Source organism: Gastrolobium bilobum, unplaced genomic scaffold (assembly GCF_033153095.1).
Source record: "Gastrolobium bilobum isolate Gb01-03AN ecotype WA unplaced genomic scaffold, APGP_CSIRO_Gbil_v1 utg36536, whole genome shotgun sequence".
Taxonomy (NCBI): domain Eukaryota; kingdom Viridiplantae; phylum Streptophyta; class Magnoliopsida; order Fabales; family Fabaceae; genus Gastrolobium; species Gastrolobium bilobum.
Window position 1 is genome coordinate 140,093 of NW_026896181.1, and position 13,812 is coordinate 153,904.

At 36.3% G+C, this 13,812-nt stretch overlaps 2 protein-coding genes across 6 annotated transcripts; both read right to left on the reverse strand.

The window, feature by feature from the left end:
• Positions 1 to 565: 565 nt before the first annotated feature.
• Positions 566 to 8,545, reverse strand: LOC133298144 (protein LIKE COV 1-like). 3 transcript variants are annotated; one of them, XM_061497384.1, is made up of 7 exons: positions 8,534 to 8,545; positions 3,178 to 3,306; positions 2,973 to 3,025; positions 2,224 to 2,333; positions 1,525 to 1,692; positions 1,208 to 1,432; positions 566 to 916 (listed from the first exon to the last, which is right to left on the reverse strand). In XM_061497384.1, the coding sequence occupies exons 2-7, from the start codon at positions 3,304 to 3,306 to the stop codon at positions 807 to 809; spliced, it is 795 nt and encodes a 264-aa protein (XP_061353368.1). In that variant the 5' UTR covers positions 8,534 to 8,545; the 3' UTR covers positions 566 to 806. The 3 variants fall into 3 exon arrangements, with proteins under 3 accessions (XP_061353368.1, XP_061353367.1, XP_061353366.1); XM_061497383.1 differs by lacking the exon at positions 8,534 to 8,545 and having other exon boundaries at positions 3,211 to 3,412; XM_061497382.1 differs by lacking the exon at positions 8,534 to 8,545 and having other exon boundaries at positions 3,178 to 3,412.
• Positions 8,546 to 10,174: 1,629 nt separating this feature from the next.
• LOC133298145 (glucan endo-1,3-beta-glucosidase 7-like) lies at positions 10,175 to 13,526 on the reverse strand. Of its 3 annotated transcripts, none has more exons than XM_061497385.1 (5): positions 13,434 to 13,526; positions 12,354 to 13,021; positions 11,501 to 11,857; positions 10,806 to 11,097; positions 10,175 to 10,499 (listed from the first exon to the last, which is right to left on the reverse strand). In XM_061497385.1, the coding sequence occupies exons 1-5, from the start codon at positions 13,504 to 13,506 to the stop codon at positions 10,462 to 10,464; spliced, it is 1,428 nt and encodes a 475-aa protein (XP_061353369.1). In that variant the 5' UTR covers positions 13,507 to 13,526; the 3' UTR covers positions 10,175 to 10,461. The 3 variants fall into 3 exon arrangements, with proteins under 3 accessions (XP_061353369.1, XP_061353370.1, XP_061353371.1); XM_061497386.1 differs by having other exon boundaries at positions 10,806 to 11,059; positions 11,499 to 11,857; XM_061497387.1 differs by lacking the exons at positions 10,175 to 10,499; positions 10,806 to 11,097 and adding an exon at positions 11,104 to 11,319.
• Positions 13,527 to 13,812: the final 286 nt, after the last annotated feature.

A 13,812-nucleotide genomic window follows, 5' to 3' on the forward strand; every position in this document is an offset into this window, starting at 1 on the left:
AAAGATGCCAATAGTCTATACAGTATACACCAATTGCCATACTCCAACTTCGATACAATCAATTTGTTTTGCACCTCTTATTGTTATAATAAGAGTAAATATCATTTTTTTTCCCTGGCAATATCTACGAAATCTTTTTTAGTCCCTGGCAATAAAAAAAGACCAAATTGGTCCCTAACAGTATGCAAAAAGGGCCACGTTAGTGACGGAGGAGTTGACATAAGGACTAATATGACCCTTTTTTTAATAATTTTAAGGATCAATTTGGTCCTTTTTTATTGTCAGGGACTAAAAATGATTTCGTAGATATTGCCAAGGACCAAAAAAAATATTTACTCCTATTATAATTTTCATCTAATTAATAATTAAATATTAATGTCATATAATAATTAAAACAAAAATGAAATTTCATCGTTACCTTTGATTCCGAATTTAGATTCATGTGGTCAAAATACCATCTTCTTTTTATTCACAGAAGAAGTTAGTGGCATATTGTGCAATAAAACCAATAAGGAAAAAAAAAATACAATCACATTAAGGACTTTTCTATTTCTACTTATCCTCATTCAGTTTTTTCAGAGCCTATTTTCTGGGATTGGGGAATTTGGGAAGGTGTCCGTTTGCGTTCACTCTAGCCTAAATGACCACATCACTTTCTCCAAGTTTTTAACCAATCGTAGAACATATGGTTTGAGTCATAGAATAATTATAAAGGGCAACCTAGAAGACAAACAGAAAATTCTATTTACTAGTTAAGGGAAAACTAAAGTTGAAATAAACAGATACTTTTCTCACAAACTATACCATTATTTTACTTGTGATGTTGCAAAGGATGGCTTTCTTGTGGGCAATTTGGCTTGAGCATCCACTGTAGTCAATATTTGAGGTATTGACATGCCACCGGATATAACAATTTCTGTAACATATTGAAATTAACTTGCATGTTAAAACTATCATAAGCAAATTATATTTAGAGGGGGATATTCTTACTACCAAAAAAACTCACTACCTATCTAATCACTATTGGATCAAAAAGAGAGAATAATGAAAAGTTTCTAAAGAGGGCAAAAATGTTGATCCAATAGTAATTAGATAGACAATGGGTTGGTAGTGAATTTTTTTGGTAGTAAGAATATCTCTCCTCTTCCTCTTGTACTTAATCAAATAAAAAGATAATCCAGTATTACTTGGTCATGAACCTTCGTACCTATCCCTTCTCTAACAGACAAATTAGGCCTCAGAATATCATTTGGGCTAATGAGAAAAATATCTCCAAGGTACAAGTGATTGGTGGGAATATAAACACAAAAAAGCTCTTCTTCATCTCTGTTCCTTTGCAGTATTACTGAAGAAGTGATGAATCCCAATGCATACTCACCAACACGAGGATGCCTTATGATGGCTACTTCCTTGAATGCATTAGAGCTTTGATCTATGAAGTAAGTGAAAATAAGGTATTGAGCTGAATACATGAAAGAAATTAAGGACAAACAATTAATTAGGTGAATATATTGTGAAATATACCCGGTGATATTGCTGCACTTATTTGCTTGGAGGCAGCATATATATAGCTTACAAGAGGCATTTTCTTGATGAACCATTCGCCAAGGGTGAGAACAGAAGCTCCTAACCATGATGACATGAAAATTCCAACTAAGAAAATGAAAGTGATGGAGGTAATAAATCCGAAACCTGCCAATTGTCCAAATTAATTAATTAAAAGACATGATAATATCTCTTACAAGATGGGATAAATATTTGATGATATTGATTTTGCAAGGGATATATTGCATTGAAATTTATCATATGAAACTATCATTTTGATTTTGGAAGGGATATGGTTATCACTTGATTTTTCTGTCGCCCTCTGGCTTCCAATTAAAAGAAAAGGCATGTATAGGGAAGCATTGCTTTTATAAAATGGATCTCTGTAGCAATTTATATCATTCAACTAGAAAATTGCACTGCCACTGCCCCAAAATATGGCCAACCTCCTACATTTATTGTGCAAGTTCTTAAAAGCCTGTAACAATTTATTGCCCTAATGCTACAGTGCTTGCCTATATATATGGTTAAACTTCATGTATACATCAGAGTCTTATATATCAATGCCCTTTTATAGATATAACCAACCACATGGTCAAAGACTTGAACAATCTAAACTAATGTAAAGAAAAGAGCTCATGTTTATGAATCACAATGCTAGAGATTGCAAGAACTTACCAAAAATATTGATCCCTAGATGATTATATATAGGGGAGAAGAAACCGTCAACAAAGGTGATAAATCCCCAAGTGACATAGAATGTTATAGCGATGGGAAGAAGGATGACACTGCAAATTACATTACATTTCTGATAAGAATGTCAAAAATAATGTTTCACAAAAAGGAAGACAAACCATAATTCAAAAATCCAAAATGTCACTAGCATTATGAATGTTACTATTGTCAATCCTTCATGAACGTTACTCTATAAACAAGTAAAACTTCATTTGAACTAAAATTGGTTTTCAATTTCTTTTTGGTACATAAAAATAAAACCTAAGACCTCTACCAAAATTCTCACCCATTCAACCATTTGAACTAAGTTAAAAGTATTTCGATTTGTCTTTCATTCACTACCTGAATCGGTAACCATGCAAATCCTAACAGAATTATTGAAGTATTAATGTATATAGAGTAGTCTACATAAAAATAATCGGCAACCATGTATTATTTTTACGTATTCCTCTTTACTCAATTATATAATAGTGGCTCCGCTGTATATTTAAGGCATAGGGATTAATCATATGTTTGTTGTTTCTTTCTCATTTAACAAGGACACAATCATGGCACACACACAAGCACAAAAGTCAAATAGATCAGCTATATAATTAACACTTTTAACAGCATCAAAGCATATCTTATAACATAGCCAGAAAAAAAAGAAAAAAAAAAGGACATAATCATAGAAATGAACAAAACGTACGTACCATCCTGTCATAAACTTCTTTGAGGCCCAGCTGCGAATCACTTTTGAAAAGGCCTAAAATAAAATAAGTGAGCAAAGAAATTTAATTTCGTAAAAGAAAACAAGGAGAAAGAAGAAGGGTCATTATGTAATGCGTTTATGGCATCTTCTTTTGACGTTCACATAAAAACACAGGATATAATTGGATAAGGAAGATATAAACGAACCTCATGGCCAGAGTGATGTTGGTTTGAGATAACACCAGGTGATGAAGAAGTTGAAGATGATTTAGAGCATCCATTTTCAGAGATGCTTGACACCGGAATCAGAAGCTCCAGATCTCTCGTTGAAGCCATCTTCTTCTTTTTTCCTATTATTGTTCCTTTTATCTCTCTCTGTGTCTCTAACGAGATCACTTCAGGCCTCAGGGATAGTCGGAACCTCGTAACAGAACAACGTTGTATTGTGTTTGATTGTGTCTCTGTTTATTAATCACATGGCGTTAAGACTTGTAACATGTTGAGCCACGTCTATGTTATACTTTGGAAAAATGGTTCAATTTTTTTTTTCCTTTTTAATTTTTTGGGTAAGCTGAAGTGGTTCATTTTTATTTTATATTTTTTGGTAAAAGTGGTCCATTTTTATCTTGGTTGAGCGTTGTCTTGTTTTAATGACGAGTCACTTTTATTGTAGTCTTTTCACCTCAACCACGCTATCCACGTTTGCGGTTTGGCAAAACTTTATACTTTTACATGTATTTGCCTTTCAATTTATGGCGCACTTCATGCTAATTAAGGGAATTCCCTATTGCCATTCTAGCAAAATAATAATAATAACTAAATTTTTTTTTGCCATTTTCTTTTTGTATAAATTTATAGGTATCTTCGTTCAACCTCTTCCGACCACATTATCCTCAAAATATGGCCTCAAAGACACCTCCTCATTGGAACAACTGGTGCATTGGGCTATGGGTGTGCATGACAACCTTCCCGAAATAAGTTTTTTTTTTTGTTCCCGGGAATAGAAGGGTGTGCATGACAACCATTCTATTCCCTAGCACTGCTTCTGAAAAGCAATAATTCTTTTCTATTTCTGTGCCTTGGAACAGTTTCTGAGGAAAAAAATGTGTTTGATAAAATGTTCTATTTTTATTCCGAGAATGAGAATAGTGTTTGATAACACAACAAATAATATAATAAAAAATAGAGTAAATACCATTTTTGGTCCTCAACAAATTTCACGATACCCGCTTTAATCCCTAGCAAATAAAAAGGCTCATCGTGGTTCCTAAGAAATTCAAAATGGACTCATTTTAGTTCTTTTAAGGGCTAATATAAGTCTTTTTTGAATTTATGAGGGACCACGATTTTAACTAAATGGGTCCATTTTGAATTTCTTAGGGACCACGATGGGCCTTTTTATTTGCTAGGGACTAAAGCGGGCATCGTGAAATTTGCTGAGGACCAAAAAGGGTATTTACTCTAAAAAATAATTCCTGTTAAATAAAAAAAAATTCGGATAATCACTTTCCTTTCCATATGGTGTGGTTGTGGTGGCATAGTGGTGGCGGCGGCGGTACGGTAGTGGTGGTGGCAGTGAAGTGGTGATGAAAGTGGTGGAGGTGGTTTTGATGGCAGTGGCTGCGGCGATGGCGGTGGTAATGGTGGCAGAGGCAGTGGCAGTGGTGGGGATGGTGGTGGTGGAGGTGACGGCAGTGGCTGCGACAATGGTGGTGGGGATGATGATGGTAGCGGTGGCATTATGGTGGTGGTTGTGATGGCATCATGGTGGTGGTGGTGGTTAGGGTTGGCAAAACGGGCCAACCCGGCTCAACCCGACCCAACCCGCATTCAGCCCGAAAAAAATGGGTTGGGTTGGCTCGAAAAAAAAAACGAGCCAGAAAACCCAACCCGGCTCGACCCGAGCCGGGTTAGGGTTGGCTCGATAATCAGCTCGTGGGTTGGCTCGTAAAAAAGCTCAAGGGTTGGCTCAAAAAAAGCTCGCGAGTTAGCTCGAAATGATGCTAGTGGGTTGGCTCGCGGGTTGGCTCAAAAATTTTAATTTTTGTGGTTTGTTCTCCTGTATAAAATTATTGTATTTTGCAGTCCAACTACAAGTAGAGTAGTTTACAAAATCCAAAAACATTAAATGAAACACAAACCACTCCACGAATCACAGGAGTCAATTATCATGATTTTTTGAATTACTCTAACTCACGATAACCATAAAACGTATATAAAGCCAAAAAATAAAAAATAAAAGAAATCCATTATATATTTCAACGATAAGCATCTAGAATCAAAAGCCAATCATGAAAAAAAAGGACCTGCAAAAGCGACCAATATAGTAAATTCCATCAGTGGAGAATCCATCAGTAAAGTCCATTGTATTTTATTAAAAAAAAAAAAAGAGTAACCCACGAGCTGGCTCGTTCAACCCGCGAGCTGGCTCGTTTGAGCCCGGGTTGGCTCGGGTCGGGCTAAATCGAGCTGACAGCTCATTTTTGCCAACCCAACCCGGCTCGTTTTGTGCGGGTTACGAGACAACCCAACGGGTTGGCTCATTTTTGCCACCCCTAGTGGTGGTAGTGGCTGCGGTGGTGGTGGTAGGTGACAGTGGTGATGGTAGTGGCGAGGGTGGTGTAATGGTGGCGATGGTGGTGGTGGTGACGATAGTGGTTGTGACAATGATGGTGGCAGCGGCAGCGGCGGTGGTGGTGTAATGGTGGCGATGGTGGTTGTGGTGGTTGATGGCGGTGGCTACGACAATGGTGGTGGGGATGGTGGTTGGTGGCGGTGGCGGTGGCGGTTGGTGATAGTGGTGGTGGTGTTGGCGATAGGGTGGTGATGATAGTGGCGGGGGTGGTGGTGACGGTAGTTGCTGCAACAATGGTAGTGGTGGTGATGGTAGAGTTGGCATCGTGGTGGTGGCAGTGACGTGGTGATGACGATGGTGGCGGTGATGACAATGGTTGCGATAATGGTGGTGGTGGTAGATGGAAGTAGTGGTGATCGTGGTGGTGACAGTGATATTGGTGGTGGTGGTGGTGGTAGCACTAGTAGTTGTGGTGGTGATGACGGTGGCATGGTAGTAGTGATGGGTGGAGGTGGTGGTGATGGTTGTCATGCACTCCCGAAATGTATAGAAAACTCGTTTGGTAAAATCGGTTTATTTTTTTTGTTCCCTAATGAACCAGTTTAATTTTTTTGTTGGGGAACAGAAAAAAGAATAAAAAAATTTCTATTTTTTTGTTCTCGAGCACAAAATGAAAAATAATTGTCTCTCTCAATCACTCTCCACCACTACCATCATCATCTCCACCACCATCGTCGCCGCAGTCGTTGCACTACCAGTGTCGTCGTCACTACCTCCACGATGCCACCGCCACCATCACCACCATCATTACCATCATACCACTGTCACCACCGCCACCGCCACCATCGTCACAGCCACTGCCGTCACCACCACTATCGCCACTACTATCACCACTGCCACCAACCACTACCGTCACCACCACCATCGCCACCACTACCACACCATCACTAGCGCCACTGCCACCAACCACCACCATCATCTCTGTAGCCACTGCCGCAATCACCACCATCATGCCATCACCACTCCACCGCCACCACCATCGCCACCAATCACCACCACCGTCGTTGCAACCACTTATGTCACTACCACCTCTATGCCATCACCACTACCACCATCATTGTCACCACCACTGCCACCACTTCCATCACCGCAGCCACTGCCGTCACCACCATTACCACCGCCATGCCGCCACCACACTATATGGAAAGGAAAGTGATGATCCGAAAAAAAATTATGCTTAATATGAATTATTTTTTATTATATTATTTGTTGTGTTTTCAAACTCAATTCTTATTCTCGGAATAAAAATAGAATATGTTATCAAATATTTTTTTTCATAAACAGTGTTAGGGAACAGAATGGTTGTCATGAACACCCTATGCCACCGGAGAAATGATGAAACTAATACCCTTCAAGGACAGAGACACGTTCTCTGGTCCCAAATTTTTTTCAAGAAGTTACATGATCCATGATTTGAACCCTGAACCATACAACCCCTTAGGCTTTGTTTGGGAGTTAGTTTTAGAAGAGAAAGGAAAGAAAATTTTTATTAATCTCTTCCCTTGTTTGTGAGTTTAAAAAAAAAGGAGGAAGGAAATTGGAGATTTTTACAAAACCCTTCTCACCCTTAAAATTAAAGTCCTCAAACTTGGGGGGTTTAAGGGAGGAAATAATGAAAACTACTTATCTTCCCTTAGCATTAAAATTTTAAAACTAAATAAATGTAAATCATTTTTAAATGTGTTACTATTAGAAAAGTCTCAAATACCAACAGAGTTTATCGACAGACAAAATTTCTTAGAAAATAATGATGAAATTTTTGACAAAAATCATATTACGTCAAAAATAGAGACGAAAAATCTCCGTCGAAACTAGAGACAAAATTAGAAATGGAATAATTTTTTTTCATAATCACAGACATAAATTTTTTAGGGGAAAAAAATTTCAGTCAAAGTTCTTGATAGAATCTAAATTCCGTCGAAACTTTCGACATAAACATTTTTGCCAAACTTTTCAACGAAAAATAATTTTGTCAAAATTTTTGAAGAAACGCATTTCCATAAAAAAAATTGGCAGAAAATAATTTCATCAAATTTTTTTACGAAAAATATTTCCGTAAAAATTTTCAACGAAAAACATTTCCATCAAATTTTCAAACAAACACATTTACAACAAAAAATTTGACCAAAAATATTAACGTAAAAAATTTTGACAAAAATTATTTCCATAAAAAATTTTGACAAATTTTTTTTTTTTTTGGAATATAAATTCCCTCGATTCATTTCCCTCAAAAATTTTGACACAAAAATATATCCATCGGAATTTTTGATGAAAAATATTTTCATCAAAAATTTTCACAAAATACATTTCAATCGAAATTTTTCGAAGGAAAATATTTGCATAAAAAAATTTGTCAAAATTCTTTGCAGAATCTAAATTCTGTCAAATTTTTCGATAGAACACATTTCTATCAAAAAAATTTGACGGAAAATATTTTCATAAATAATTTTGACAATAGATATTTCTGTAAAAAAATTTGATGGAAAAAATATTTTGTCAAAATTCTTTTTTTTTTTTGGTATAACCTGGAGGTATCCCCATTCAACTTCCTCCGGTCACCTTGTTCTCGGGCTATGGCCCTATAAGCTAGCCCCTCATTGGAACAGCGAGTGCATTAAGCTTCGCTACCAGGGGAAGGATGAGACTAGTCCCCCATTCGAGGAGGGAGTCACATCCTCTTACCCCAAAGATTTTTCAAGAATTTGCTTGAGGCAGGGTTTGAACCCCTGACTCAAGCAAACCTTTGGGAGCTCAGTTGCCAACTGAGTTATCCTTGAGATTTTTTTGTCAATTTTTTTTACGGAATTTAAATTTCATCGAAATTTTTGAGAGGAAAATTTTCCTCAAAATTTTTGACAATTTTTTTTTCATTAGAACACATTTCCAACGAAAATTTTGGATGGGAAATGTTTTGTTAAAATTATTGACGGAATTCTTTTTTTCGTCAAAAAATATTATAAATTATTTTCATAAAAACTTTTGAAGGAAACTAAAATCCTTTGAAAAATTATTTTTATAAAAAATTTCGACGAATAAAAAATTTCGTCGCGTTTCATCGAAAAGTGTTATGAGGAAAAAGTACTTTTTCGTTGGAATTTTCGTCGAAAATATGATCTATCTTAGTGGTATGAAAAGTACATAAATAATTTTGTTAAAAAATTTAAATTTAAATTTATTTGTAAAATATAATAGTTATATTAATTTTTAAAAAAGGTTAAAATGGTAAAATATTTCATTAACCCTCTACTTTTCTTCCTTACCATTTTTTGAACTCCGAAACAAGAGAAGGGAATATTCTCCAATTTTCTTTCCCTCCCTCTCCCTTGGATCCCCTTCTTTCCCTTTCCTTCAAACCCTCCTAAAACCCTCCTTTTCCTTTCCTTCTCCTTCTCCTCCTAAAATCAACTCTCAAACAAAGCTTTAGTATTTGTAGTTGAAATAGGGAATTTTCTATTGCATTTTTGTGTAAGTATTTGTAAACTTGGACTTTAAATAGTTTTACAATTTTATAAAATTAATTTTTTTTAAAGTTTAAATTAAAACAGTTTATGTTAAAAAAATTATCTCAAAAATAAGTTTATAATAAAATTTAGTATGAAAAATTTAATCTAATGTTAAATTTATATTTTTGTTCTTTTTAATTTAAAAATAATTTTAGAAAAAGACTTAATTTGGATTTAAAACAATAAAACATATTATTCTTCTGACAGAATCACGTTGGGCGTCACTAAACATGCATTTAAGTAAAATAAAACATACCATTAGTAATAATGTCGAAAGAAAACAACCCTTTTTTTTGGGGGGGAATTAACTAATGGAAGTTCCAGTTCAATAATAAAACATAGTTTCAAGCATTTTTAATGTAAAAAGTGATGCAGGTAACATTACAAAAACAACGGCAACACCCCAGTAGAGGTGTCAATTCAGGTTAATAAGCTATGACACGAATACAATCATGCTTAAAACAAATATAACACTGAATTTAAAAATAGTACATCCGAATACAAATTTTTCGTATTATAATCATGTCGTGTTAAAAATTACTACCCCAACATAACGGGTAGAGAACGAGTTTTTTTTGTTCCTCAAGGCTGGTTATATTTCTTTTACTTGAATAACTTTCCTTTTCCTTAAGGTTGTTCATTTAATCCTTTTCCTTTCGCAGTAATGGAAAACGGATAGTTATGCACCTCGAACAGTGACCACCACATTTTTTTTTTTTTTTTTTTGATAACACTACCACATTTTTTTATCTTCCCCTAATTAGGAGTAATTAAATTACCGTGGCATATTGGTTTCTCCGACCTATGACTTTCAATTTCTGTTTGTTTCCATACTATTTTAAGGGATTAAATAAACGCATTGATTATGGAACATTAATCTACTGCATTGTAGATAATGTCAATCCGTATGAGGTTTATTTTGTCAAATGAACCATTATTCGTGATTAATTTCGATTATATTTTAATAAGATCAATAACAAGTTTGAAACAACACAAATGATTTATTGGACCAAAATGAAACATGGCCAAAATTTAAGAGAGGAAAATTTCATTTATATTACTGAACAAGTACATATACATGGACCCCAAGATTTCAAACGATGACTCAATCAATCAACATAATATACCAAAAAAACGCTTCACAGTTCACACATCATAAACAATGCAGCATCTTGCATCTGACAGAGACATTAAAAAAAAGGTAACACAAGAAATAGAGGAAAATCCTCCTTCATACATGCACACTCTTCTATTTCGGAGAGCTCCCAGAACCAGAACATTCCTTAGCGATTAAGAGAGAATAATTAAAACAATAAAAAGTGCCCTCCTTTATTTACTTTCTTGCTTTTTAGTTTAGGCATTTGCTCCAGGATAAACGCAATTATTGTAACCTACAAAATAAACAAAAGAACAAAATTTGTAAAGTGAGCATGTTGAATTAGTGGGATGATCTCACTATACTCAATCAAGGTAAAAACCAAACCTACACCAAAAGCAGCCATAATTTTTTTTTTTTTTTTTTAAATAAGTTAGAAGTCAGAGCATATGATCCTTTGTGGAACAAAGTACAACATAAACTTTCATGCAACGCATGTATCATCAAGATAGCATGGTGTTGAGTCCTAATTAAATAAAATCAAATGATTTGATCCCCGTAATGTCAACACAAACTGTAAAGGAATAACATGGGAACTTACTTGGATTGTTCGATGATAAAATGGCTGTTTGGGAGAAATCACAAGTCAATGGATTTCGTCCAGAAGTTTGATAGAAGAGATTCACGGCATATGCAGCATGGTTTGCTAATGTGTTTGGTTCAAAACAAGCTCCTCCTGGTTGAATTGAGCTACAATCTATACCCTGCCCACAAGCATAATCCAAACTTGCTTGTAATTGCGCAGTTGTTACTCCTGCTTTTGGCATACACCATGTTGCTTTATTATTCGGCGTTGTTGGAGTCAACGGAGATTTTGACACATCCGGAGTAGTCTTGAAATCAAATTAAAGAAAACATATTGTTAAATACTACTAGAACAGCATTAAGATGAGTGCTGTGAAGAAGATTAAAGATTGCATAATGGTGGCTTCATGTCCATTTAAGAGTTCTGCTTTATTTGGTGTTGGACTATTTGGTGTTGGACCTTGACGGCCAGTTGGAGCTGGAATCACTGGAGACACTGTATTGACTGGAGATTTTGACACATCCGGAGTCTTCAATCAAATTAAGAAATACATTGTTAAATACTGCTAGACTACAAGTCTAGAACAGCTTCAAGATGAGAACTACGAAATTGATCAAAGACTGCAAAATGGTGGCTAATTCATGTGATCATGTCCATTAATTAATGACAATATTTAATATAGGGGTATAATATAGTCATAGAATTCATACCGGGGCTACTACAGGCACTGGGGTACTAGCCTGACTCTGCTGCTTGGAGAGGCCAGCATCATAGACCATGGATTGATCAGTGTTAAAAAGGCCAAAGGCTCTCTCAGAAGCCGGTCCAGGCTTCAAGTCTTCATCATACAAGGCAAAGAGGTATGTGTCCACTGATTTCCCTGGCATCAGTGGGGTCCCAACCATGGATCGCAGGTGTGCAACTAGATTACCGTTGTAAGCCTTAGCATTCTCAAGACTTGGTCCAACCTCATCACTGTCTCCTTTGTAGGGCCACCCAGTCTCCGCAACCACAATCTCAACATTCTTAAACCCCATAGAATCCAGAGCAGACCGAACAGCATCAACCTGCACAAAACATAACATGCATGTTATCACTTGTTCTGTCCGTGTCCCTCACCCCACATAGCTTCATACCTCATTTATTAGCTTAATCAGAATCCCAGCCCTGTTTACACACTAAATGCATCTCCTCACTTAAAATGATGATCCCAAAACCACACACTCCATTCCAGCACCACTATATAAAGCACCTTACACGCACATGTAAAGAGTTGAACCTTTGACATCGTAAACACTCACTCCAGAGCCCTTTTTCCTCCCATTTTACAGTAGGCAATCTCACCTTCAATAATGTAATGAACCAACTCTTTCAAAACTTAAAAGCTAACACACCCCAATAATCGAACTCAAAATATGAAAACTCTAATTGCCCTTGTTAAAAGACTAGTGAATGATTTTATATTCCAATAAAATATACCCCAAGGGTTTAACTAATGATTTATATTATATCTCTTAACAAATGTATTATAAAGACACTAGAAATCACATTATTTTGACTCACCTGAGCATCGAACATATTCATGTACTTGATATTGGTGTTTGAGTCAACTCGGCCCGAGTTGGGTTGGAAAAGGCAAAAGGCTAGGTTATCGGCTCTGCCAGGGTCGCTTTTGTACGCGAAGTAAGGGTAAGGGTTGATGGCAAAGGGTGAAGCAGTGGCGTTGTTAAACGACAACAGACCCTGCAAAACGGTGGTGAAGCCAGGGTCGAATCTTCCGGCGGAAGGAGGCTCAGAGCTCTTCAGAACCGCCATGGAATGCACCGTAGAGACCTTGATTTTCCCACCCAAAGAAGCAGCATCGAGGGCGTTTTGGACGTTCTGTATCGCCGGCAACATCTGGTTCATCAGGTTCGGGTCGTTCGAGGTTATAACCTCGTTGCCAACAGTGATGAGGATGATGTTGCTGGCGGGGTAGAAAGGAACAACATTCGTGCTGACCCAGTTTTTCGCGAAGCTGGGGTCGCCGGCAAGTGCTGGAATGTCGCCGTTCGCAGCTCCGATCACGATTCCTTTCCCGGTGTTCGCCAGAGCTTTGATTATGGCCGGGTCGGATCCGTATAACCGGACCTTTTCGATGGAGGTCGACTGGAGTAGTTTCGCGGTGGCTGACGGCGGTGGCAGGTTGTCGGCGACTTGTCCATAGTTCACTCCTATGAATGATTCAGAATCTGCACAGAATAATAGTAACTTCACTTTCTTGTTTATCTAAATCGAGTTACTCAGTAGTTAAACACAGTAACAAAATAAAAGACACAGTAAAAAAATATATGAAAATTAGACAAATAAAGAAAAGAAGAATGAATCTTGAAGCTGAAATTGCAAATATTTTAAAAATAAAATAAAATTGAAAGAATATATAAAATGGGAAACGTTTCATGTGAAGATGTGTCAACATAGGTAAATAGAAAACAACAAATATGACGACAAGAACGTGAAGACAACTCGTGCCGGTAGATAAAGGAAACACATGGATGGATAATCGCAGAACAGAGGTGGGTTTTAGAACGTTGGTGTTGTTGAGTAATAATACAAAAGATTCAGATAATTATGGGGTTGCAAGAAGGTTGGTTGAAAACTCACTTGCAAGATTAAATGCGAGGAAGAGGGCAAGAAATGATAGAAGAATTGCAGAGGTAGAGAACATGATTGCCATGTTGGAACTTTAAAGACTGCTTCTTTTTTGTGAACGAAGGAGGGGGAAACGGGAAATATATAAAGGAGGGAGATGCCAACATTTGAGGGTAAAACCGTAAAGTTCAAAGTATACAATATTTTGCAATTTTCAATGCTTTCAAATAACAGTTCACAGGCTTTTAAAAAATGGATTTTTTTATTGCAACAAAAAAAAAAGGATTTTTATGGTTTTCTTTTAAATGATATTTTTTAAAATTAAAACTATTTTATATTTCTATGGAATAGATAAAAAATATTTTTAAATAACAAAATTATTTGGATATTA